The sequence below is a fragment of the Barbatula barbatula genome (assembly GCF_947034865.1).
Source record: "Barbatula barbatula genome assembly, chromosome: 17".
Classification (NCBI taxonomy): Eukaryota; Metazoa; Chordata; class Actinopteri; order Cypriniformes; family Nemacheilidae; genus Barbatula; species Barbatula barbatula.
The window spans coordinates 8,798,485-8,824,324 of NC_136780.1; the positions used below are offsets into that span (position 1 = coordinate 8,798,485).

General features: G+C 42.7%; 1 protein-coding gene across 2 annotated transcripts in view; it reads right to left on the reverse strand.

Annotated features, from left to right (window-relative positions):
• The window catches only part of rerea (arginine-glutamic acid dipeptide (RE) repeats a), an 84,058-nt gene extending 58,723 nt beyond the window's left edge, over nt 1-25,335 (reverse strand). For both annotated transcript variants that reach the window (XM_079478524.1, XM_079478523.1), the window contains exons 1-2: nt 24,871-25,335; nt 6,410-6,881 (exon numbers count right to left, since the gene is read on the reverse strand). In XM_079478524.1, coding sequence (XP_079334650.1) covers nt 6,410-6,737 — 328 coding nt within the window. In that variant the 5' untranslated portion in view covers nt 6,738-6,881; nt 24,871-25,335. The remainder of the gene's footprint in view (nt 1-6,409; nt 6,882-24,870) is intronic.
• Between the last annotated feature and the right edge of the window lie 505 nt (nt 25,336-25,840).

Consider the following 25,840-nt stretch of genomic DNA (forward strand, 5'->3'; position numbering starts at 1 on the left):
TTGCGTTTAATATTTACAATAATGACGGCCCTTGCTGGAGAGTTGTGAGACTGTAATTTTCTATGTGCTTTTCGAGAGCGGACCTTTAAGACTCCGATCTGTTCAGCTGCGTTCCAGCCATTTTGTGCTTTTAGAGAAGCCCCTCTCCATCAGAGAATGAGCAAGCAGAGAAAAAGAAAAAAGAGAGAGAGAAAAGAGAAGGGGCGTCTGGGGGAGGGGTGTATGGGATTTGAGGGGCTGAAGTACAGGGATGTGTGCTGTTCTAGGGGCTTTGTGGACTCCCAAAAGCCTCCCAAAGGCCACAGGTCCCAGCTCTCTCCCTTTCTCAATCTCTTTACCTGTCTCTCTCCCTCTCCCTTTTAGTGGCCTGAAGAGAACAGAAGGGTGGGGGCTTTGCAAACACCACAGATCCATTATCGACCACTCCGCTAGAGCAGCCTGGCTTCATCCTTAGATTGAGATTTATTGAGCTGAAGAAATAGTCCATCACACACAGTGAAGCGCACGTGCACTCACACCCATGCTTAAAGAAAATGACAGTACGTTCGAAGTTGATCTGTTTGCAGCTATTATTTCTTAATGTATCGTTCCTGTCACTTAGCAACATGAATATTCATGAGGGAAGAGGGGCAGTGCTTCACCAATCCTCCTCCTCCTCACTGAGGCTTATTGTTCACCAAGCAATTCTTCTCCACAAATGAAGCGTGCCTAATTTATAACACACCTATACCAATGAACCAGACCTGCCCTGCTTTCCCTGTCAACCTAGTTGCCGTTTTAATCCAATTCACCTCAAGGCAGAGGAGCAGGAGTCCTAACCAACACGGAAACCCTGGAGATGGTTCGGTGATGTCAAAGCTAGACGCATTGGGTGCTTGACTACTTAACCATTGTTAAACCGACATCTCAGTGGGCCGTTGTGGTCACGCTCACCTTAATTTTAAAGTGCAGGAGGAATGCAATAATGCGATGACAGGGGGTCCAGGGCAGGCACTGACTGCACATTCCATGTGTCGCATTCACACCCTTCACTTCCTAGACCTCAACCTGCCTCTTGTCTCATCGTGCTGTGAAGTGCTTTGGCGCAGGTGCTTCAGTTGGCACCGGTGCCCCCGTGTTAAGAAGAACAGGTCTGTCCTAACCTTGTTCATCCAATTTACACTGGCACTCATTTCCTTTGCCTTGAGACATGCTCCTTCAAACACACACACACACACACACACTTTCCATATCAACCCTGTCTAGCTTGCAAGTTTTTGGCCCATCTCAGAGCAGGAGATTAATACCTTCGGCCCGAATGATATCAAACCTTGTATGCCGTGCCCTGAGAGAAGCAGGCAGGTAAGCAGACTCCCCCGGGCCGGGAACAGAAGCGGTCTGACGAGTACAGCACACTTAGTGTGTAGCAGCTTTCTAATTTGTAATTGGCAGGTGGTTCGATTTCACAAAGCCTTCTCCAGTCTCCCTGTCATACAATGCTGCACAGAGGGAAATTTCTAAATAGATATGGCTCTTTTATTTCCAGCTATCGACTTGCTACGGATTTCTCAGCCCACTGCATTGTTCTAAAAGGAAAATGTATCTTGGCGACACTTAACCTTTTTTTTGGGGTATAAAAATGTGATGCTGGCAGATCACACAGATTCATGTACATAAACATGTTAAGTTTGTCAACGTGAAACAGCATTTGCCTAATTTACTTATAAAATAAACATTTCATATAAACTTAATTAGAATTCTGGGCAAAAGAAATCTTAAAAAAAGAAAGTTCTCCCAAAAATAAAAATTCTATCATCATATAGGTTTGGAATCACATGAGGGTGTCTAAATGACTTCCTTCTGCAAAACACAATCATATATTTTGAAGAACGCTGGTCACCAAAACAACAATGACTTCAATTGTATAGACAAAAAAACAAAGACATTTCTTTTGTGTTCCACTGAATAAAAAATAACTTTTTTCAGCGATCTACCTGAAGCAAACAACATAATGCTACACAAGTCCTTTAATGGAACCAGTTGATAATGATTTGATTTCAGACAGCAGAGCTTCCTTTTAATCCATAGGAGATGGCGTCCTCGACTGCCGCTCTACCCACTCCTGCTTGTCTTCCTCCATCTCTGGCTCTATCTGTCTAAACCATAAGACAGCTGAAAGTATAGAGGAAGACATGCCTGGAAAAGTTCTCCCTACGCGGGGTGATACCGTGGCTGTCTCTTCAAAAGAGCAACAGGAAGATGAAGACTGCCGCTTGATGACTCACTCAGGTGGTCAAATGCTGTTAGTCTCACCTCGCTGAATAATACATGACTCTGGGCAAAAAGAGAGCCGGCTTTTCTCCATGGACAACAAACGCGGAGGCGCAGAACTTCACTTGACCGACGGACTGAACTCTTTTTGCGAAGGTGGTGTCTGTTCCTTTTCACCCAGCAAAGTGTACTGTGTGTTTAGCTAGTGTTAACCCTAAAAACTGTATCCACTGACTAACATGAAACGCACACTGAGCTAATCCTAATCGTGCAAACTGTGAGCGGACAAAAAGGCGGTTTTGAAATGACATTAGCAGGTTGACGAGGAACTGCAAAGCTCTGAGCGGAGGTGAGGACGACGTGTTGAAGCACACGGTGGAGATTTCAGCCTCGCTGAAAGGACTGTGGGCTTTGGGTGGCTACGTAATTAGATGACAGCTGTCCAGACACCAAGAGGCGGGCGGGAGAAAAAGAGAGAAAAAATACAGAGAGAAAAAAAAAAATACTTTGGGGTTGTAAATGAGGTGGAGGTCTGGTTGTAGAAAATGCCAAACACCTACAGACATATCTAGCCTACATAAGCCCCCAAAGCTGTGCCCCCAACCCCGCACACACAATATTGAAACCTGTTCTTAGGCATTGAAGAGAATACATTTAAAACTAGCATCTTATCTTTTCGGCCATCTTGAATCATTTTCAATGCATTCTGGGATTGCCTTTGCCATGAAGAACACATGTGACACTGCCCTACCATTTATCATTAGGATGGCTGAAAAGGTAGGCAGTTCTATAGGTTTTGGAACACAGCTATAATAATCTCCATAAAGTCCACCCCAACCTCAGCAGAGCTCACGGTGTACATCCACCTCTCTTTACTGTCGGTTTTCTCATCACACTAGTGGAAGTGGCCTTTCCTGCTTGATGAGTTCTCCATTTTAAAAGCGAAACGGCAGCCGAGGAGACAAATTGCCGTCACAGTACAAGGACATTGGTGTGGCTCTGTGTTGCAAAGACGGACTGCGGACCGCCACGGTCCAGGCTTGAGTATTGATCTCATGTGTGTATAATCTCCCGGCTGGATCCATAAGCTGCCTGTGTGTAGCGAATATCCGCAAAGCTACAGGGAGCCTGGACACGAGAACGCCACTCAAAGGCCTGATCGATTCAGCCGCTACACTCTTCTCCTACATCCGAGCAGCCCTGCCTGCAATACAAATACCTCTCTCTCGTCTTCTCTTTTGAGCCCTCTCCTTCCTCCCTCTATCTCAGTCACTCAAGCACACTCGATTTCTCAAACGACACTGCCGTGTATCCTTCCTCGTGAATCTTTTCATTTTTTCTCCAACATCCTAATCAATGCACACTAAGCTTGCTATAAAAACGTCGGTGGACAAAGAGTGCGAGGGGGGAAAGAGGATCTCTATGTCTGCTTTTAATATTACTCCATCTTATCTAGTGTCCGACGTGCGGTTGACTCTCTCCGGCCACAAGGCAATTTGCGTCTTGTTTCAGTTTCTCCCTTTCTCTCTGCTTTGGTCACTCGCTCTCATTTTACACGGCATATTTAATACCCACTCCAAGGGTGGCCAGTTTTACATATTGTGTGTCGCTAGACAAATATAAAAGGATTTAACATTTAGCAGGGCTTAATCCAGCACAAGCTTTGTGTCTACTTAAGCCTCTCGAATCAAATCTGATTGCAATAAGTCTGCAGCAACTGACCGCCAACAGAACGCAGTACTAAATGTGGCCACAAATGCACATTAACATAAAATGCATCTACATGAAGGCGTGCAAAACAAATGATATCCACATCAAAAGACTTTCACATCAAGTGTGCTAGCCATTCTATATAGGATATTAAAGTAATTGCAAGACTTGCTTTACAAAGAAAGGATATGCATCAGTGCTGGGCGGTATACTGGTTCGTACAGAATACCGTACGGTGTGTATTTTGTTAATATACACATTTTTAACATACCATATTACCAGTGTATGTAGCTTAAACAATGTGCGGAACATTCGGTAAACGGACTAATTTGGATGTTCGCATGCATCTCGCACATCAGCAGTAACGTTACATATTCCGTTCATGTCGCAATAGGAGCGTGCACCGCTCAACAGCAGATGAATGTAACATATTAAATTCACTCACGAGCAAACATCTTCAAAAAACGTACGTGTTCCCCTTATACCTGCTCAATATAAGCATATAACACGATGTGTTTCTAGTTTTACCTGTTTCTCTCGTGATGTGATGGATTTCCTCTCACATATCTAATTGAAGCCTTTGTTTTATGATTTAAAAATATGATTTCACGAAGCTATATGACTATGTAAACACAGCAGACATCATATGCATGTTTTAATTGTAAAATTGTTACTATTTTCTATTCAACTATTCAGACAGATGGTATTCATTTTCGGCTGGGTGCATAATATATTGAAGTCGGGAGCACCAGTGCTACCCATAGATATGGTGCTGCCAAGGAAAAAGTTAATTTCTAGCTTTTTTTTCTTTATTTGCTTAAATAATGTATGCAAGTTACCTTTGCATGCTATTCAGTTGTTAAAGAAATCAACATTTTGCTGTTATAATAGGGGCAGGGGATTGTTTACATTGTGTAGTTACAAGTTGTTTGCAAAATTTGCACAATTAAAAGGTTCTGTATTTTGACTGCAACTGTAATGCATCCCGATTCCTTCACTTCATCATGAATGCCACCTTTTTATAAACAGCATCATTTTGTGGAACTTGCTAACCTATATAGCACTAGTGTGGCATGTTAGTTAAATATTCACTCACCCTATGACAGTATAAAAGGGCATTTCAAGTCAATAAACTGCAGTATTTCCTCTCTCAATCGGTTTAAAATGTGGTAAAAAATACCGTCATGTACCGGAACCGGTATAAATCTGGAAAATACAGTTTTATAAATTTCTGGTCATACCACCCAACACTAATGTATCCCATAAAACAAAATATTTTGCAGGATGTTCCTTATTGTGTTTGAATGACAAAGCTAGAAAGCTTCACAGCTGTCTCCTAAAACACATTGACTTCACATCTATACACCTTTATATTCTCCTCACCGACACTGACACACATCGAACAACATGCCTCAGATATGTCCGATTAAATTCTCTCTTATCTTAAAGAGAGCGGGAGCGCTCTCCAAGCCAGAGCAAGGGCGGCTTGGCAGGGTTAGTACAGAGAGAGCTTCAGTTGGAGCAACTGTGTTTTCAAGGACCTTCAGCAGATAATGCCTCCAACTCGATTCCACAGGGGCAACGGCTGGAGGAGGAGGGCAGCAACCATCAGCACATTCTCCTCTCTACCCTTCGAAGCAAACACTAGGAGGAGACTGGAAATAACACATTGACTATAATTTTCACTGTCTTCCCATTAAATAACTAAGCATTGGCAGCAGGCTACTGCTTGACCTTTCTGTTGCTGCTAAATAAATCAAAGATATGGCAGGGAGGATTTAGAACTACATACGCTTGGCAGCTGTGTTACGCAGACGTGCTTTACCCGACGCTGGAGTGTTGACATTTCCCCCTGGTCTCATGTACAACCAATTTCTAAACAGCAGGTGAAAAAGAGGCCATGTTTACAGCGCAGGCAAAGGTTATTGCTCTGGTCTAGGCTCAATCTTAACGCCTAATAAAGACCTAATATAGACCAATTTACTTTTTGTTGCCCTGCACAGCGAAGACCGAGAAGACTGTCATGTGTGTTTTGGCAGGCCAAGGATAAAAATGAAAAATAAGCTTTTGCACGACGATTCCTGTGTCATTTCATCAAGACGCAGTAAATGAACATAGCCAAGCCAAGCATGCGCAGATCCATGCACCCCTGACTGGAGCAGAACACGGAACTACAGACTGAAAGAAGGTCAAAGAAGGTATTATTTGTTCATTTGTTATGGGTGAATTAATTCACACGTTTTTTCATCATAGCTTGTAGAGTGCAGTGTTGACCAAACCTACTTATTTACATTCTGCGCAATACACGGAATTGAAAAATCTCTTACATTTTATTCCGTGGTAACTCCCTTTTCCGTCATTCCGCTCAGCCCTACTTCATGATACATTATGAAGAGCGAGACAAAGCGAATCGTAACACAATTGCAAGAACTTTACAAACGAAACTTACCGCCAGGTCTGTAAACAATGTCATCCTCCGTAATGAAGGAAGTGATCTCCCCGTTCTCCATTCGCTCGTATCGCGACTTCTTTTTAGGCAACTTCTTCTTGCCTTTCTTACTGGCCTCCTCGGCGTTAGCGCCCCCAGGCGTCTCGTTGTCGTCGTCCTCGCTGTGTTCGCTCTCTGCATAGTTCTTAGCCCCACCCTCCAGCGTGCAGCTGCGCCGGGGCCGTGAGCTCTCGCTCTCTCTCATTTTGTCCCGCTTCTCGCGGTCTCTGTCCCGATCACGGTCGCGCTCCCTCTCCCTCTCCTTGTCCTTCTCTTTATCGGCAGTCATGATTCGCCACGTGCCTTCTTCTGTCCTCTCACGGCTGGGCCTCCGTGAAAGGTAGACTGTGAGCCTGGGCTTCAGTCTTCTGAATTTACCAATCAAATCCAGGGAAAATTTGGCCACACCAACAACCCCAGTGTTTCAGGAGAGCTTAAGGGAGAAAAAGGAAACGACAGTGTTAGAGGGGTAAATGTAACAACCTAAACAATGGAGAATATCTGAATATGCAAATACACGATCATACATTTGGGGCGGGGCTAATTGCTGAACAAATGAAAAAATGGGTGTTCTGGTGATGCTTGCGGTGCACATATTACACGTAATCTCTAATGCCATCCTAGAAAGACATGCCAATTTCAGGCCATGAGAGATATTTGAAAGAGGGGCCTGTTGATATACATGCAATCAGTTGAATCAATCACGGCTCTCGAGCAGCGCTGTGACGCCACGCGCCAAAAGGAACATCAATCGGCAGTCTTCTTTGCAGCAGTGGCGCATGTCCTCGGGAGAGCTCTGAGCACAGTTATATCAAAAGAGCACTAACTTCAAGCCGCCCGCTGCTTGGCGATAAAAAGCACCACTATGTTTCCCCACACAGTGACCTAAACAGGATTCCCCACTGCATTATCAAATAGGCTCAGCTGCACGTTTTACAGGGAATTAGGCTTATACTAACCCTCGCACGACTACCCATTTCAAGCGGTCGAGAATTTCTTTCCTGCACAATGCAAGTCTTTTCCTGTGAAGATCCCTCAGGGCTCGAGCGTTTGACAGTTGTGTATGCTGGTCAGGCTAACCACAGCCTGGCCAGAGGCGGCTCTACCTCAGCTAGCGCAACCATCAGCAGTGGAAATCAGAGCAGACAGGCACGGAGAAGCAAACCTGGCAACAAACTCTGTTCTGGATTAAATCTTGTTTTTACAATGCTCACCGCTACCCTCTTAAGTCAACGCTCATGAAAATAAAGATCAATCTTCTAAAGCAAAATAACAAAATGAGGAGTCTAACATGGAAGCGTGAAATGGCTGTGTAACAACAGAGGGCTCTGCACTTGAAAGGTTTCGCACCGCATCCCCCTTTTCAGATAAACCGGAAAGTAAAGATTGCAGCCTCTGGTGCAGCTAAACATGACAATTGTGAGAAAGAGCTACAGTGAGTGAATTTGGAAATGCGGGGAGCCTGCGGGAGGAGAACAGCGGGCTGTTTGTCAGTGGTAAAAGGTGTGTTTATGGAGCAGGTATCAAAATTAAGAGAAATGGCCTGTCGTCTATAAAGGCGATGTCATGGAGCTGCTCTCCTCGCCACGTCATGGCTCGAATAGTTGTCACATGATGAGTTCCGCGCTAAACGCTAAAGGTCTAATCTGTAATATTTTGGAGGGTCTATTGACAGAAATGCAATACAATATCCATAACTATGTCTTCAGAGGCGTTTAAAGTCCTTACATAATAAGACTTTATGCTTTTATTACATTAGAATGAGCTATTTCCATCTACATACGGGTACCCTTACATGGAATTTGTTGTGTTTCTACAGTAGCTTTAAATGGACTAACTGCTCTACAGAGCACGTTGTGAGAATACGCTGTCTTCGGCAAATAAGCGAAAACGTGACTACATCTTAGTCCTGTGTCCGCCACCGTAATGTTTCGAAAGGGAGGGGATTGCCGTTGGTTGCAATTCGCAACCTCACCGCAAGATGCCGCCAAATTTCGTTCACTGGACCGTTAAACGTGCACATTCATAGGCTCTAAAACCATAAGTTGCATCAAGGCCATAGTTGCAAGACAGCATGCCAGCTAACTTTTGAAATTCGCTATTGTGACACGACTAATGCATGGGTGTGATAAATGGCTTGTCTTTGTTTTCATTTGTAAGCTGCTCTGAATAAAAGCATCTGCTAAATTATTTAAATGCTAATGTACACTAGTCTTGAAGAAAATTTGCAAATATAGCAGTAGGGGAAAGTGGGGTGATTGATATTTTACATCACAATAATGTATTAATATACTCACAACATAAAAATGTCATGTAAATTCAGTGTAATGAAAGTGTATTGTCCAATGAGGATGAGAGAAACAATTTATGTAAAGGATTTCAATACGTCACGGTTTCAATAAGTAAACGCCAAAAAGAAAAGCAAAACGTTATATTACACCCCAGGCACCCACAACTTAAGGGTAGTATCATTTGTCAGAACAAAATAAAGCAATACAAATAACTAAATATACAATACAATACCAAAAGTTCATCTGAATCATGCTTTAATCAAACTAATCGGGCGAAATAACTATTAGTTAATGTTCCTTTATATATAAAATAAACAATTCTTTACATACAGTAAAGCAACATAGCTAAACTATCATGACAACCCTACTGCCTACATGAGACAAGCATTCCACAGTCACACGACACACAATAAATAACCTGCTACCGCAGCAAGGTCAGCAATCCACACCTTCCGAAGACACCTGCAAAGAGCGCCTCATTTATACCAACAGGAGAATAACCAGGCAACAGGAACAGACAAACAGCTCCATGTTCTCCACTGCAGGGCGGTTCATAGCACCGACCAGCGAAAATGCAGCAGTTCATGTGGCTTCTGAATAGTGACCGGGACCAATTAAGCAGTGGCAAGTTCTCCTCTCAACAGTACCCACAGATGAATAACACGCTGTGGGGCAGGTGAGGCTTGAAGCCATTACACATCAATCACCAGAGCAGGACCTTTTGAAAGATACCAGCTGTCTTAATGGAAAAGGGAGGGAGAAAAAAGGTAGGGAGGGAGAGAAATCAGCCATTTGTGAAAGCTGGTTTTAAAAAAGAAAGAACCTTCAGGGGTCTCGGCCAACATCACCTATTTTACCATTTCCATTACAGCAATGAAGTCAAGGGGTGTGAGCCAGGAGGTTTTAAATAAAAATACATTTCTCCTTCAGCGGGCGGATAAATTAGACCTCCTCACCCCTCCAACCACAGTTGCTCTCCCACTATTAACACATCACCTCACAATGGGCACGCAGCAGGACTCCATTACAAAACACACTCCTTTTTCAACATTATTCTTTCATGCTCCATGTTTTATTCATCCTAAATCACTCTCCTATAACACCAATAGGACGACGCATTCATCTCTGTGATTTGAGGCGAAAGCCAATGAAAGGACATGCAAACACAAACGCCATTTTAGGAAGCGAAACCGCCAGGTGATTCATTTCTGAGATCGTTTTGGAAACGCTAAGTCAGCGATGAATGAGTAGACAATAGAGCGCTCTTTCTACAGTGGAGAAAAAAAGCACACAGGAAAAAATTAATGTGTGTACATTTTATGGAGATCCCAGATGCGATGAATTCGTTTTCATTATGAAACGGTAGAAATTTGCCTGCTGAGGATTACCGGAGGCTTTCCGAAAGGACGGAAAACTTGTGAAATACGTGTCTTGTATGATTGTTTTCTGCGAGGGAGATTAGCCTCGGAACGTATCAAACAAAACATTATCTGCAATATGAGCAACTCAGAATTTCAGACAAACGTCTGTTTAAATCTTATCCAACAGAGGTACTCTGAAAACCGCTTTGCTGAAATCAATCTATTATGCTACGGCGCAAAGCTCGATAAATAAATAAATTCAATGACAGACTTCTGAAGCAGAGGTCCAACACAACAGAAACAACAAAAAAACACCAGTAGCGGAGAGTAATCAAAACAGATTTCTGCTACAGCTGCTGATGAAAGCAGCGCACAGACTGAGCCAACACTAAATTGTGTCAAATTAGAACTTGGAGCGGTTCAACTGCAAAAGTTGTACATGATGAAACATCACAACTGCGTATAAATCCCTACTGTAAGCAGGGATTCATAACATCATTTGTCCGATCGTACATGTTGATACTGAAAACATTGTATTGAATAAATCACATCCTACTCTAAAGCATAACAGCCACTACTGACTATTTCCAACAATTACCCAATGCTTCACAATAAATAACAACACAGCAACTGTTTTTATCGAGTTCTAAATTGCATTCATACGCTGATGGATCGTTACGCATTACCACCGATGTCTGATCCATTAAGTGAAATAAAGTAAGAAAAAGCGATCAAAAACTTATTCTCAGCAGACTCATTTCTGTCTAGCTCACATTATGCACAGGCTACTATCTGTGCGTACTGTTCTGGTACTGAAGCCTTGCATTAGTAGACGATCATGCCAATATTCCTCACTTCTTTTAAGCTCTTTTAACAATAACATCTGGAGTTACAGATGGTCACAGACAAGTTTGACCATTTAAAACTTTCGTTTTGAAAATGTACTTTGTACATGTATAGCACTAGAAAGCCTAGAACAGATGCATCTGGAAGGATTATTCTGTATAAACAAATTGTATTTGTTCCTTTGGTTTCTGCTTATTTACCTTTTTGACTATTAGAGCCTCAGCAAGTGCAAATCATAAACATTTGTAAAATACTTGAAACCAGTCTCGTTATTCTTTATAAACAAATCTTTAAAAAAAAATATGTAAAAGAGGAGCTAAACCCCAGAGACATCATATGAGAACAATATTGTTTTCATTTATGTGCTGAATAGGTTTCAGATGGAAAACAGAATATACTCTCCTCTGCATATTATACAACAAACATAGCACTTTAATCCATCATCAAATAAATGCACTCACTAAATAAATTCAGCGCACCTCCATAGATTAAGCTTGTAAGTAACCACATTGTAAGTTGTGCAAGCTATCATGGTACCCATACAACATGAACTACAATGCAAATACTATGGTGCGTATGAAGAGTTTGGTACGAAAAGTAGATCACTTTTTTAAAATGTTCAAAAATCATGTTGTTTTATTGTGCATTCCAATTAATATCGATGAAACTGCAGTTGGTTTGTTTTGATTTAAGCCATTATAACAAAATAAATACAGCAAACTAACACAATAAATCAACAAAACATGATTTTGGAAGAAAAAAAACGGTTCTCCTTTTGGAGCCGAACTCTTCATATTAACCATAGTACTAAAACGATTCACTCGACATTTAATGTAATGTGGTGGCAACACTGTGCTTTTAGAGGTATGCAGATGTTGATGCGTTATATACAGAATTCAAGGTTTGAGTCAAGGGGCTAATCTAGCGCCGGTCGAGTCTGTAAACCCGAGGCTGAAGGCTAAGCTCCAAGCAATCCGAGTATACACACAGTAAGTGGCTGTGTATGCGTACGTGTATTCCCACTGCGGTTTTCCCGGAGGGGCCAGCTCCCCATCAGCACTCGTGTCTATTATCTGCATCAGGCCTGAGAGTAACTTCATTTCACACTGGAAGACACAAAAACACTGCAAACCACACTGAGAACACTCAGACTATTTTGTCTGTATTTTGGTGGGGGGGGTGGGCTATTCCAGCACTGTGCTTTTAGGGTTGTGCAGCAAACAAGCACATCCAAATGTAATATCACCAGAGGAATCGTTCGAGTGGGCATGTGATAAAACAAGTGTGGAGAACGCCATCCATGTGTGCTAAACATACCATTTCGGCCACATTTAGAAACTATACAGCGATTGCTGGTGAATATCAAAAGAGCAATGTCTTCTAATGTAATAAAAAAGGAAGTCGGTGAAGGCGTGTATAATAAACTACCGTAAAGAAAAAAGTATTTAAGGAGAAAACGTCATATTAATTGTTGATCCCACATCCTGCAGCAGATGCTCTCATGGCTCGTCCTCCCCAAGCAAACCGGATCAATGACCAAATCAATGGCAGATAAACGCACACGTCACATTCTAAATCCATCCTAGATACAGAGGATATTACGTTACACTTTTCTCACCTCCCCATATCCACAATACAATGAATGTGACGTGAATGCGCCATTTACAAAAGCCTATTCACCGTTTCAATGGGTTGAGATTATGTAGCAGCGCCTGTGCATACCCCCTCAATCAAAATACAATCAACATAATGGCTGATGCAGAGGAAGACTGTTAGCATGGTGACGGCTGAAAAACACAGAATAACAAATAATTTGATAATGTGTGTTAAAGAATACGTAAAGCAGATTTAAGAGTAGCCAGTTGATCAAGAGCACAGGGGCGGCTCAGCTTGAGCTGTTTTCACAGGGAGTTCAGGGAGGTCTCCGTGACTGTCTGTCAGGGCCAGTGCTCCACCAAGGGTGAGGATGGGAGGGGGATGGGGGGGCAGCTCTGCGTCACCCACCTCCCCCCATCATCACATGAAACACAAGGCCTGGAGGAGAGATCTCTGCTCAGGCTCATTGTTCAGGAGCTCATCTTCTCTCTCTGCGATGTTATTCCGCACACGTCTTTGAGAACATAAGGTTAAAGATGATGAGGCTGCAGCGCTGATGCCATTAGGTCAACGCGTCAAATCGCTTTCAGACTAAATTATTTAGTTATCTGGTGGCGCTCTCCACCAGTCTTGGCAAACCGGCGGCAGATGGTCCGGTGAACAAGCAGGGCATTGAAAAACACGCGTAACAACCCCGCCAAATGCACCTCCACCCCAGATACCACAGGACGGTATTACCTCTAATTAGGAGCGGCTTTTGTTTCTGGCTCGGCCACCTCTCCTGCGCGATCTAAAACCGCAAGCCGACTGTCTTTGAGAAGCTCTAGTCTGCTGTGAACAACACCCTTTTTGTTACTCCACCTCTCCATTTAAAGCAACTCGGCTTAAATATAAATATACATTTTAGAGGCCGAAAGCGCTGCAGTGCTATTTCCAACGCAGGCCACACAAAACACGCAGTCGCTGTTTGTTTACTTTTCGGCAAGTCTGGAGCAAACTATGGCACCTACGGTGTTGACTAGTGTCAAATCTCAGTCCTCAACATCTTAAAGCACAGAACCATCAGATTGCATCCCTGAATTACCTCTATACTGGAGTGAAAACATGATTTGAGATTGTTTCCGTGCCTTGGAGCAGGAGGTAGGAGGGGAAGTGACTGAAGTGAAATGAAAACACTGCTGAAACAAGCAGGATCAGAGCTTCTCTCTCTCCTCTCCGGACAGCTCATAAAACATGCATTGACTAGAACTGTTACCATTCTGCCGTTTTACTGCACTGTGCATGCTCTCAGGAAGAGAGCGTGCTTATCAACCCATACACAAACCAGACCCTGTTTTATTTAAAGGCGTACTGTGACGTAAGAGCATCTGTTTAGAAAAAAAGATAAATAAACGGCAGGCACCTAAACAATGGGTTCAGGGTCGTGTTTAAGGCAGTGTACAGTGGCAGCCGGCAGATTAACTCGTAACGCATTCATGTGTGAAATAGAGACTTTATCCTCTCACAGATAGCGTGTGGGGCTTCCAGAAAGCACAGCCACGGTCATTTTTCATCATTTTGTAAAACAACTGTAATATATTAGATTACCGCTCGCAGCCTTTGGTGCGCTCGCACAATGTAGACTCTGAAAATACCCCGGTGTTTTACAACAAAGCACGGTGGGAGGTGGGCGTGGGGGTCTGGCTTCTCATGCAACGTGGCTTTTCTAGCCAAGCGACCACATTTAAAGACAAACCGTTTTACAAAGGCACCGGGTTAAACCGTTTGACTGCGAAAACTTAACCAGCCTGAGAAAATAAAAGCTTTAATTAAGAGTAAATAAAGTAATTTCACATTTAATTTGCATTTCTTTCTAAATCAGGAGAATGAAAATTCCTCCATTTCTCAAGGGAGCTAAATCAGAGATAAATCATCATGCACTGGATTTAAAACAAAACATTTTACCACTGTATTATTTAGCAGCACGTACACCAGCCCAAAGCATTTTCTGCAATGGCAATGGATGAACCTCTAGGGGCAGGTTTGTGTGCATCCAAGTTAGAATAGTTTGGAAATGCATAGGTAAGCTCATAAACACAGCGAGCATGTTCAGCACAGAGCCACATTCATCCAAGTGTATACACATGTGTCAATCTAAATGAGTAGTCCATTGACTGCTGAGCAACTGTATTTTCTCTAAACTGCACACCGTGCAGAGCTAATAAAAAGCTTGGCTGAAATGAAATGTGGCCTGACCTTTTCGGATCTTTCTTTTAGCGGTTACTCTACGTAGATTTCCAGCACCCCTCATGTATCATGCTGTTAAATAGGGCTCTTCTCTCTCGCGCAAACTGTGTCCCCTAAAGAGGGAGCGGGCACATTTCAGATGTGCTAATAGCATGACTGAGAACCCAGCGACTACAGGATAAGCCCACTCTTAATGAAAGACTACAGAGGCTGGGTTGGAACCCAGAAGACTTTGGCTGCAAACCGGAAACCCATTACAAAAACGAGAGGAAATCCCTTTCAAACTGCTTTTGTCGCTTTGCTAATAATTAATAAGTAGCTCCAAAGCCTTACGTGGCAATTTCTGATCGCATTTCGTCCCGTTATCTCTCAAAAACATGATCTGATGAAGATTTACAGTCTTTGTTACTAACAGGAACATCATAATGAGCCACTCGCTCCACAGAGCCACCGAATCTCTAACCCTGCGTGGCAACAGCAGATCAAAAATTCAATAATGAATGTGGATTCGCTGTAATTAATGTTTGTGAGAATCCAAGCGCTCTGAGAAACACACAAACATCAGTGATTCATTTTATGTAGAAATAATCTCCGATCAGCATTACCAAGTGGGTCCAAAAACGAATTAGATTTGAGCTAAGAGCTCCATTGATCAGCTATCATCTAAACTGGCTATGAAAAGGGGCTGGTAATCCAATCCGCCCGTTCGGAAGTGCCGGGGAGAGTTGCGTCTCCACAATGGAAACATTCTGTCCACAATGTAATCCATTGTGTTCATTCAGCTAACAGAGCACACAGCGTTTTGGAACCTGTTCGATTACACTAAAACGGCCCAAATCATCGCGAGTCTAAACAAGGCGAGAGGGAACGTGGGGAGGATCCGTTTTCAGCTTGGCTCAAGAACGAGGCGGGAGAGGCCTGAGGTCCCGAGTCAACGGCTGTGAATAAGAGTGCCACTCCAGGTCCAATGACATCAGACTGACCCGTAGAAATAGTGACGCACATCTGTCAAAACACAGCCGCTCTCCAAAACATTCCACACAATTCTATGCGTCAGCTGAAAACTCACATTATGCTAGATTTATTTAATACGGGCGAATATTTAATGGCCGTCCGCTGTAACTTTTGTGGATCCCTGGTGGCTAGTGCAATGCCTGCAAAACAAAAACCTACATAACGTCAGCTCAGTAAAAACAGATGCCAACAGCCATGTTCATTAGCAACACTATACAAGCCATCGAGAGTGTGAGATTATACATTCACTGCATAATAATACTCAAGACTGTAGCCTTAGACAACTGGATCAATACGAAAAAGAATCAATAAGGAAACGGCTCAAAATAGATTATTTCAATCCAAACAGATATTTAAACAACCTTGCTTCAAGCTTAGGGCAGTTTATATGAAAGCCGTCATTTATACAAGACAACTTTACCTTTTCCGAGAAAGTCAAACATGCACGAGAATCAACAGCACCTACACTAATAACCTTGGGCTGTCTAACCATTCCATGACTTTATGGAACTGTATAGCATATAAATAGCAGATCCATTTCAACCCAGTCTGCCAGGGCTCTATTTCAGCTTCCCCATCATTAAATATTTATCCTTGCAGAGTGGCGGATTGTACAGAGGTGATAAGCATTCAGAAATCCAAATTTTCAACCATCCCCCAGCCCACCCATTTCCCATGTCTGTAACCCTCTATTTTGCCCCAACGTGCAACAGAGAGGTTTATTCGAACGGATTACCTACAAGTGTTCCTTTAATCGGCGCGAGCCAGTGCCCACATTCCCCGAGTAAACGCTTTCTGCTGGTCTTATCAGAGAAATCTTCTTAAATACCAAACGAATGAAATAACCTTTTTTATAAGGAAGACACCCTGCTTTCTAGAGAAAGTCAGACTGGGGGAATTTACAGTATCGAATTCAACATCTTCAAGCCCCTTTGTACCCATAACACGCCAAATTATGATCTAAACAGCCTGGGTTGAAACAAAATAAGAGATCTGCCCTCGCCAAATAAGGAAAAGATCTTCATTGTGAATCGCACATAAATTGAAGTAGGGCCGCTGCTTGTTGCTGCTTGTGTGAGCGTTTGGCTCGAGTTGAATTTGGCATCTTAGAGCGTATAATGATGAAAAGATTTCATGCCTCAGCCTTGTGGGTGGTTGCTGTTGGGTGCGAATGCATCTCCAGCGGACCCCGCGTGCTTCAAAAGCTCCTCGGGCCGACCTACGGTACTTCACAGGTATTCTTGGACGGACAACAAAAACATATTTTTAAAGCTCAATGGGGAACGGCCTGCCAGAGGACTGAAAGCTCAAAGCGAACAGGCTGAATTCCAAAAGGAGTCTCTATATACCGGCTGGGAACTCTCTACAAGACAAGAAAGATCTTATAAACGTTTACTGAATAGCCAAGATATTCAGCGGCAGGCGGCGCTTCCTTCTTCGCAGAACACGAAAACAAAACAGGCCCACTTCATTTAGATTTATTTATACAGAAATGCTTTTGAAAGAAATTACATAAAATGTTTTCCATACAATTTTGGCCGTTCAACGTTCTTTCACGATTAATTGTATCCAGAATAAATGTTCGTGTTTTCATAATATATGTCAGTGTACTGTGAATTTGTCTTTATAATCACATACACGTACATATACATATAAAAATATACATGCAAATATTTCCTAAATATATATATCAACATATACAAATACATCTTTACACATGATTTAAATGATATTTTTCTTAAATGTACACATGTATGTATATGATTTTATAAATCCAATGCACAGTACACAGACATATGTTAACACAAACCCTTATTCTGGATGCAATTAATTGTTTAACAGCCCTACATTACATAAATACAAACACACACCTCACAATTCCCAGAACTGCGCACTATCTAGAAGCACATAATTATCTTTTGTGTGTTAAACAATACAAATAATCATTACAATATTGTTAACTGCTTTGATTGTTCATGTTAATTCAGAGAAACGTCTGTAATTCACTATAGAGCAGTCTGACCTGTGTTTTAAATGAACGGCGAGATCATGATGTGTGTTTAACCGATGCGTCACACAGCTGAGTAACACAAGCCCGACAACGAACCATAACCTGACCCCATGGCAGCCATGTTTCCGCATGACCCTGTGGCATTGGCACGCAATACTTCCTTAGAAAAAATACAGAAGCAAAATGTACAGAAATCTGACAAGGCCACTTTGTCAAACAAACAAACAAACAAGTACATATTTCACCTCACATGAACACAGCCGATTGAGATTTGATAAGAATAAACCAAGAGCTTCCAAATGGATGTCTCCACACATTAGCCCTGACACAAAGTGGTGATGACAAGTGGGAAAGCAAATATTCAATAGCTCTGCGATGCTTAGTGGCGACTGGAGTGGGATTGTGGTGTATTGCAACAATAGAGTATAATTTCCCTCCCGCTCTGATGGAGCCACTTCACTCTGATGAAGAACACGACTATTGAGCTGATTCTATGACCACAGTTTCTGTTTCAACCCCCAGCTTTTCTCTTTGTCCTCTCAATGAAACACCTACCCCCTTCTCAAACGCACAACATGCTTGTCATTTTCAAATGTTGCCATTCAAGACTCATCGATTTATTGTAATCAAACATAATGCAAAAGGCCAAGATAAACACACGGCTCGCTCGACAAGGGTAAATAAACAGCAAAGGTCTTGGTGCGCAAACCTTGCGTTCATTAAAGCGGCGTTAATAGCCGGTTACGGCCACTGGAGCCGTAGCAGCGAAATCAATTACCTCAGCAAGTATCGATATGTCTCGCAGCCTGTTTACAATTTAATCTCTAACTTGTCAGAGCCATTATTTTCCTAATCACAACTCTCGCTCTTCTGCGCCTTTGTCTCTGGCTCATGTTTAAGGGAACAAAAAGGTCACAGGCTCGAGCTCTCCCCAGGGCACAGCCTGCCACCGCTGTAATTATTCCCTAGCAAGAGATGACAAATGAAGTGGATCAAATCAAAGGTGTCAGTAGCTCTTATGACACCGGCCCAGTCGCGCAGGTTAAAACGGAGGTCAAGCTAAAAGGGAAAACTAGTTAATGCCTCCCCCGAATAATTATGTGCGGACCTCTTTAAGTGACTGTTTGGTAGGTGATCATAATTCCAGTCTTCTCGCTCTGCCTCACTACAATAACCTGAAGAAAATCCATACGCAAGCAATCGACTGATGGGGTCATTCAACTGCAATAGATAAAAACAACGCAATGATGTGTTTATTACTCAAAGCGCGTCACAACGGTGCCAAAAAATATCTTGAAGTGACACAGAAAACAGCGCTGACATTAAACCAGTTATAACATCAACAAGGATATCAGCAAACGCGCTGTTTGTCTCCTGGCCAGTAATCATTGAGAAATGGAGGCTGATGTATTATTTACTGGCTAATGTATAATTCAGAGGCAACAGCAGATTTAATGCATAAATAAAGCTGTGATACACTCACATTAAATGTTTACTCACCAAAATAAGATCTGAAAGTACAAGCATGTCAGCACGACGCCTTTGAAAGTTTCAAAACTGTCACACGTTTTCTTTCCATCTTAGCGGCTCGTGCTAAATGTGAAAATGGTTTGCAGGTGGCGAGACCCACAACCCCCTTTGTTCACCTCCGTAAAACATCAGAGATGAGAAACTGCTAGGCAAAGGATCTTAATTAGTAGCATGTTTCTCTTTGTCAAACACAAACACTGTGACATAAGGAAGTTCATGTTCCAGTTAAAAGGTTTCTGTTACTTGACTCTTTCTTTGCTGATCTGTTCACATGAAGATATTTAGCCAAAAACTAAACGTTATTTTGAAAAAACAATCGCACTTTCAAAACACAGCATGTCGAATTTCTGAGGAAAGTTTGCCAAACAAATTATGAATACAAAACAAGCCGAATTAATTCTTGTAAAAAGGTTAATTAGGCAGATTCGGAGAACAATCTTTGACGGCAAACATGTCAGCCACAATTCCCTAAAGGCAGCGCTATTGACCCCGGCGCTGAGGTTGGCCTAGTTAAAGAAAAACGTCTGCTGTGGGGTGACTCTTGTTCAGGTTTGTGATGAAAGACAGACCGTTTTCTCACTGCAATGTGTAAATATAAAATAGCCTGCAGGGAAAGCGAATCAAAAACAAACTTGACCAACACGATAATAATCTTCCTATTAAAGTAAATATTGATCCTTTTTTGCTCTCCCTGTGCAGACTTGAAAAGCATATTCACATGTACATATTTTTGGCATCTGTTTTAGAAGTCATCGAATTGACAAATAACTTGACTTGAAATAAATTAACACAAACTCGCCAGACTTGAAATAAATTGACACCAACGCGCTACAGTTTCTACAAGGACAGTTTCACTGCAGATAACAAGTACCTTTTCTCACGGGCAAAATATTCATAACGTTGCAGAGCAAATTTCCTGCTCATAGATCACCCATGTGGTTTGAACCTAGAACATCTGGGTTACCAGAACAGAGCTTCAATCTCTGCACCGCCACTCCAGACATACAGACTGAGTTTCTACACCGATGGAAGTTCTTGAAGGAAAAGTAAAGAAACTTCCTTGGGCCAAGCAGAGACATCTTAAAGCCATTGTTGTCTTGTCAGGCAGGCACAAAGCTTAGAAATGTTATAAAACTGTCATACTCTACACCGCTGGGACATCGTGGCGTGCCACTAGCCCTGCTCTCACAAGTTCACACCTCAACCACCCTGACAGCTGCATTCAATACAATGTTCCAGCCTTGGACCATTGCAAAGGTATGTGTGAGGTTGAGGGAAGCTGCCCAAAACATTGTCAAACCCATGCAGGGCACAAAGCTTGGGACGACCTAAACTCATACAGTTCTGCTTAGTCAATACTTGTTAAGGAAAACCACTGACACAAAAAAACAGAACGCTAGCCTTGAATAGGATCAGTCAACCGTATATGAGCGCATGACTTCCATCAGATGTTCTTTCATTAAATATGGTTACGCTTATAACCTGCTTTTCACTTCTGAATTCATATTGCTCTAGATGAGGTTATTTTAACAGCCACAAATGTTTCGAGGCACTTACATTTAAATAGCCTGCATTCACCTACTTCATAAACTAATTTTTACATTATTAGGATGAGAAAAGGTCTAATGCCATTTCTTCTGCCAGCCAAGACTGCACAACAGATTTATTTGATAACAGAGATATATCAACTGTGCCATTGTTCAATAACAGCCGGCCTAGTTTGTTCAGAACAATGTGTACAGTGTCACAAAAAGATCACCACCTAAAAAAAAAAATCACCTGCCTGAGAAGAGCCGATCTAGCTAAGTAATCAGTACCTGCCTTAAAATGAACAATTCTTCTGAAAGAAAATAAACACATGCCTCCCTTCTGCATACAGATGACCCATCTTGGGTTATTGCGTCTCTTTAGCTAACAAAGCCTGTTTCCTTTCTGTTTTAGCCCCGTTTGTGTCAATTGACCCTTGTTAACATAACGTAGCGTGACTGTAATGTAGTGATCTTGATGAACGCTTGTCCACCCACCAGTACTAATCACAAATTAGATTCTGCATTTGAGTGTCATATCAATCAGCTTTAAGCTGGATAAAGTTTAAAAAAAACATTACGTTTATAAAGCTTGTTTCTCCATCTGAGTCTCAATGATAAGAACAGAGTAAATACAAGGAGGGGTGTGCAGGCAGAAACGCATAAAGACTCCATCTGACATCCCTAACAGAGCAGGAAAACAGTGGGGCCTGTGGGACCCCAACCTCACTTTATGACCATGTGCTGAATTAACAGGTCCAGATGTCCCCTCTCACTTAACGTGTGCGAGACATCTCGAGCAAGGGCTCAGCTGCTTTAGGGCTTATTAAAAAAATATCAGTTTCAATTATACCCATTAACTTCTCTCACTCCTCGCGTTTATATTTATTTGACATCAACAAGCCTCTTTTCCACAAAGATATATGTTTAACGCATAAATGAGCCGATTCGGTCCTGGAGGTATGCTAACTGCTAAAGGTTGATCGGGTTAAACTCATCATGGAAAGAAAAGAAAGAGAAACAAATAAGTCACGGGGAATGTTGCTGAAACACTGTATCGTGTACCCGTGAAGCCTGAGGAATGACTCGAACAAAGACGAGCCTATTACCAGACCGATATCAATCTGCCGCTAGTACTTGCTGCTGCAGAAGCATTCAGACGACTCAGCTGCTTGGGCTGTTTATAGTTTGACAGTGTCAGGTCTCTTTGTCACCAGGGCTTGGAGCAGGCGCCTGTGGTTACTGTATCTATTATCAAGGGGAAAGTGCCAACACATTCTTGCAAACAAAGGAGAGTCTACCTGCAAGAGACAAAGCCCAACCTGAAAACTCTGGGGGCGACTAATGGTAACGATCGTTCTGGACTATCTTCCTGAAACAAATGTAAACGAATAGGCTTTTTGTCGATCAAGCCGTTACCGACGCACCTTGGATAAAGGTTTCCTGAGGTTTTGACTGCGATAACCACAGCGTTCTGACAACACAACAAGGCAACAGGAATGACATTAATCACCTTTGCCCTTTCTCCAATTCATTAAGCATAACATTACTCTGCCCTGCCTCTCACAACTGAGCTTAAAGATGCGACACCATTAGAGAGGAGATGTGCAGCGTAATACCAGCCAGTTCCATCATGCGAGCAGCTTAAATAACATGCCTGCCCAAGCCCTGTCAAACATTCAGCATGCGCCGCGCATCAACTGATCCGCTACAACACATTTCTGTAAAGAAACCCTCCGTCAGCCCCGCCACATGGCCTTTGAACCAGCTATCGGCCGTTTGATGCTTTTAAAGGTGGGGGGGGGGATCACACAGAGGCAAATCCATGTGCAGAATGCTTAAGAGACACTCGCTGACAAAATTGTATCTCTGCTCAAAACAAAAACACAACCCAAGATGATTCGATTCAATTAAGCGCCAAACACCAAATCCTTATTTTTTTTCTTGTGCGTGTTCTGCTTTGAAAACACACAGGCTAAATGTTATTGTGCGCTTAGGCATTAAACATTTAGCAGCCATTCTCGGCTGCTCAAGCAAAGAGCCAAGCAGTTATTAAGGGAGAAGGATGACACAGTTAATCATACACCCACACACTGCAAATGAAGGCCCGGCACCCAGATGTATCATAATGAGAACATTAAAATATACAGCGCTCACGTTGTTAGAAAGAAGTCATTTAAAAAGAGAGTAAGAAAGAGAGCCATCTACTAAAGATGACAGAAACCTCACACAAGGACGTTTAAAAACACCAAACGCTACCTTATTTACAATTCTTTATTTTAATCAAAACCGGCTACTGCTTAGCTTACAAATCACAAATGCTTTCAAAGCACGCGCCACTACAAACGTGGACGATTTCAATTAACACAACGTTGAATTTAAATATTAAACACGCAGCCCGTGTATTTGGACGTAATCTAGCTCAAACAGGTTTCCCTGAGTGTAACAAAAGACAATGAAAACATTCTGCTCCTCGCTGTACTCTTTAGCTCCTCTGCAGGAGACGCTTCACTAAATGTTTGATTTCTTTCACCTCAGGCTACCCTCAAAGCCATGGCATGTGTAACAGGGTTTTATAAAAGCTTTTCTTCCGTCCTCTCCATTTTCTATAAACCGAAGGATTAGGACAGACACTCTATACATAGTGTTATGATTGGAGATTAATGATGTCGATATGTCTATATACCGGTCAATTTCATCTTTTGGTAACATTTAATCTTTATCCTTGTGATTAAACCGAGACCGCTGTGACCACACAAGTCTGTGACCCTGGGTTTATCAGCAACCCCCTAAACTAAACTAACAGTTCAGTTCCCACAACGTGATCCAGATACATCAAAGCTCAGATTCAACAATTACCATCTTGTTGCTTGGTATTAAAATGATAAACAACTGAAAAGGAAAAATGCATGCTTGTGTGGGGGATGGGTTGATCACTTTGGGCACAAAAGAGTAGGCCTTCTCTATTATAAGTAGCTAGATCTCTCGTACGTGCTAGTAACCAAATATGTTGGCCTATGTACAAGTTACCCTTAGGAAATTAACAAATTCTAAAGTCACATGAATTTAAAGTATGACCACTTAACCGAAGAGGGAATACAAGCTGCTTCCTCCACATGCACAGCATGGAGAACAAGATCAGATAAGGCAGGCAGTGAAACAAAAACTGTTTCAGACAAGTCTTTTCAACCACCACCCAAGTTACCCCCCAGTAACAGACGAGGCCGTTTGGGCTTAAGCACCAACGTAACACTGCAAGTTCGAACAACCGTATTTGTTGTCATCGGTTGTGTTTCAGTTAACAAAGATCCCGTCCCACGCCACGCACCAACTGGTCAGGCAAGTCTATGAAAAGCTCTCCTAGGGTTTTTAGTAAACAAAAGGTCTTAACTCATCACTTCCAACCTCTAAAGGAAAGCAAAGAGGGTTGGTGCGGGTTCATTCCAGACACACTGCTGTGATTACGTTGTAGATCACTTTGTAAGTCTGGGTGCCAATAAAGATGGTGTTTGATAATGCTAAAGACTTGAGATAAACAGCATGCTTAATGTATCGATGATTCACAGCAAAAGCACCTCCACGTCTAAATGCACCATTTATGCAGCCACCCGAGCATTAATAATTCACTTAATGCATACCAGCTCCTCGCTTACTAAAAGAGAAAATGGTCACAAACTTTTTAAGAGTTGAAAAAGCTGAGGATGGTTTTAAAACCGCTTTAGGTTGGGCCAATCCGAAAGAAAGACAAAAGCCTGAAACAACAATGTATCCAACTTGATAGACTGCTCACTAGAAGTCATAAAGCATCCTTAAAATATAACACACCGCTTGTCTTTCAACGAGGAATCAAAAGCGAAACGTGCGATAAAAAAAACAGGCTGCTTTCAACTTCTAAGCCTCCAGCAATTGCCAACATTCCAGCTCTATCCCCCCCATTTACCTTCCCACCCACTCGAGCCCTCTATCTTTCTCTTTTCTCTCTCTCTCTCCACATAGTCAATGTCGCCGAGGCGCTACTCACCCGCCAGTATGATGATCTAAGTTCCGATCGGACCGCTGCAAACAACTTCAAACACGATTCCGCGTCTGATTCCTCCAAGTCGACCCCGCGAACTTCTCGGCCTGGGCCAAAATCCAAGAACCCGAGGGCTGATACTCTATCCCGAGAGAGCCGATGTCCATACACACGAGAAACCGGGCAAATGCCTCAACAAAAGACGACCTCGCTTTACTAATTTATGCGCGTTCACACCGCCAGGGGACTCTTTTCTGAGCGCGCGCGGTTCCCCCTCCTTCAGCCGCGCGATAACTCCGAAAGCTTTTACGCTTTCGGAGAAGTAAAGCTTGATACGGTGCGGTAGTTTGTGGAGGGTAAATCACTGAGTTCGCCGTTTACAGACTCCGCTTCCTTTTCACACACACACACACATACACATACGCACGCGCGTTCGCTCACACTCTCACGCGCGCGCGCTCTCTCTCTCTCTCTCTCTCTCTCTCTTCCCCCTCGCGCTTTCTTTCATATGCACACACACCACGTTCTCTATCTCTCTTCTGTATAACCCCTCCTCCTCCTCTTCAGCTGTTCAACAGACGCATCCACATGGCTGACCTAGTCTTTCTTTATCCAGGCACTAGTGGAGGAGAATTACCCCTCCCCTCCACCGCACACCACTTCTAAAAAGCGAAGAAAACAAAAACACGGACTGGATTCAAATGAACGTCGGAGACAAATGAGTGTACGGGAACGTGATCGATCGCGAGCCGTGGGGATGTGGCCGGTAAAGAAAGTGCATCGGTAAGCAAGATGTTGAATCCGGTGTAACCGCGCGCGTTCACACGAACGCTGGGAGGAATATTAACGTCACGGGCGACTTCACGTCCACCCTTCCAGATGATCAGAAATAAACACACCCCGAGTAGCGGCATCCTACCGTTTAAACAAACCACAGATTCCTCTATTGATTTTTGGTGTGTCCAATAATGGACGC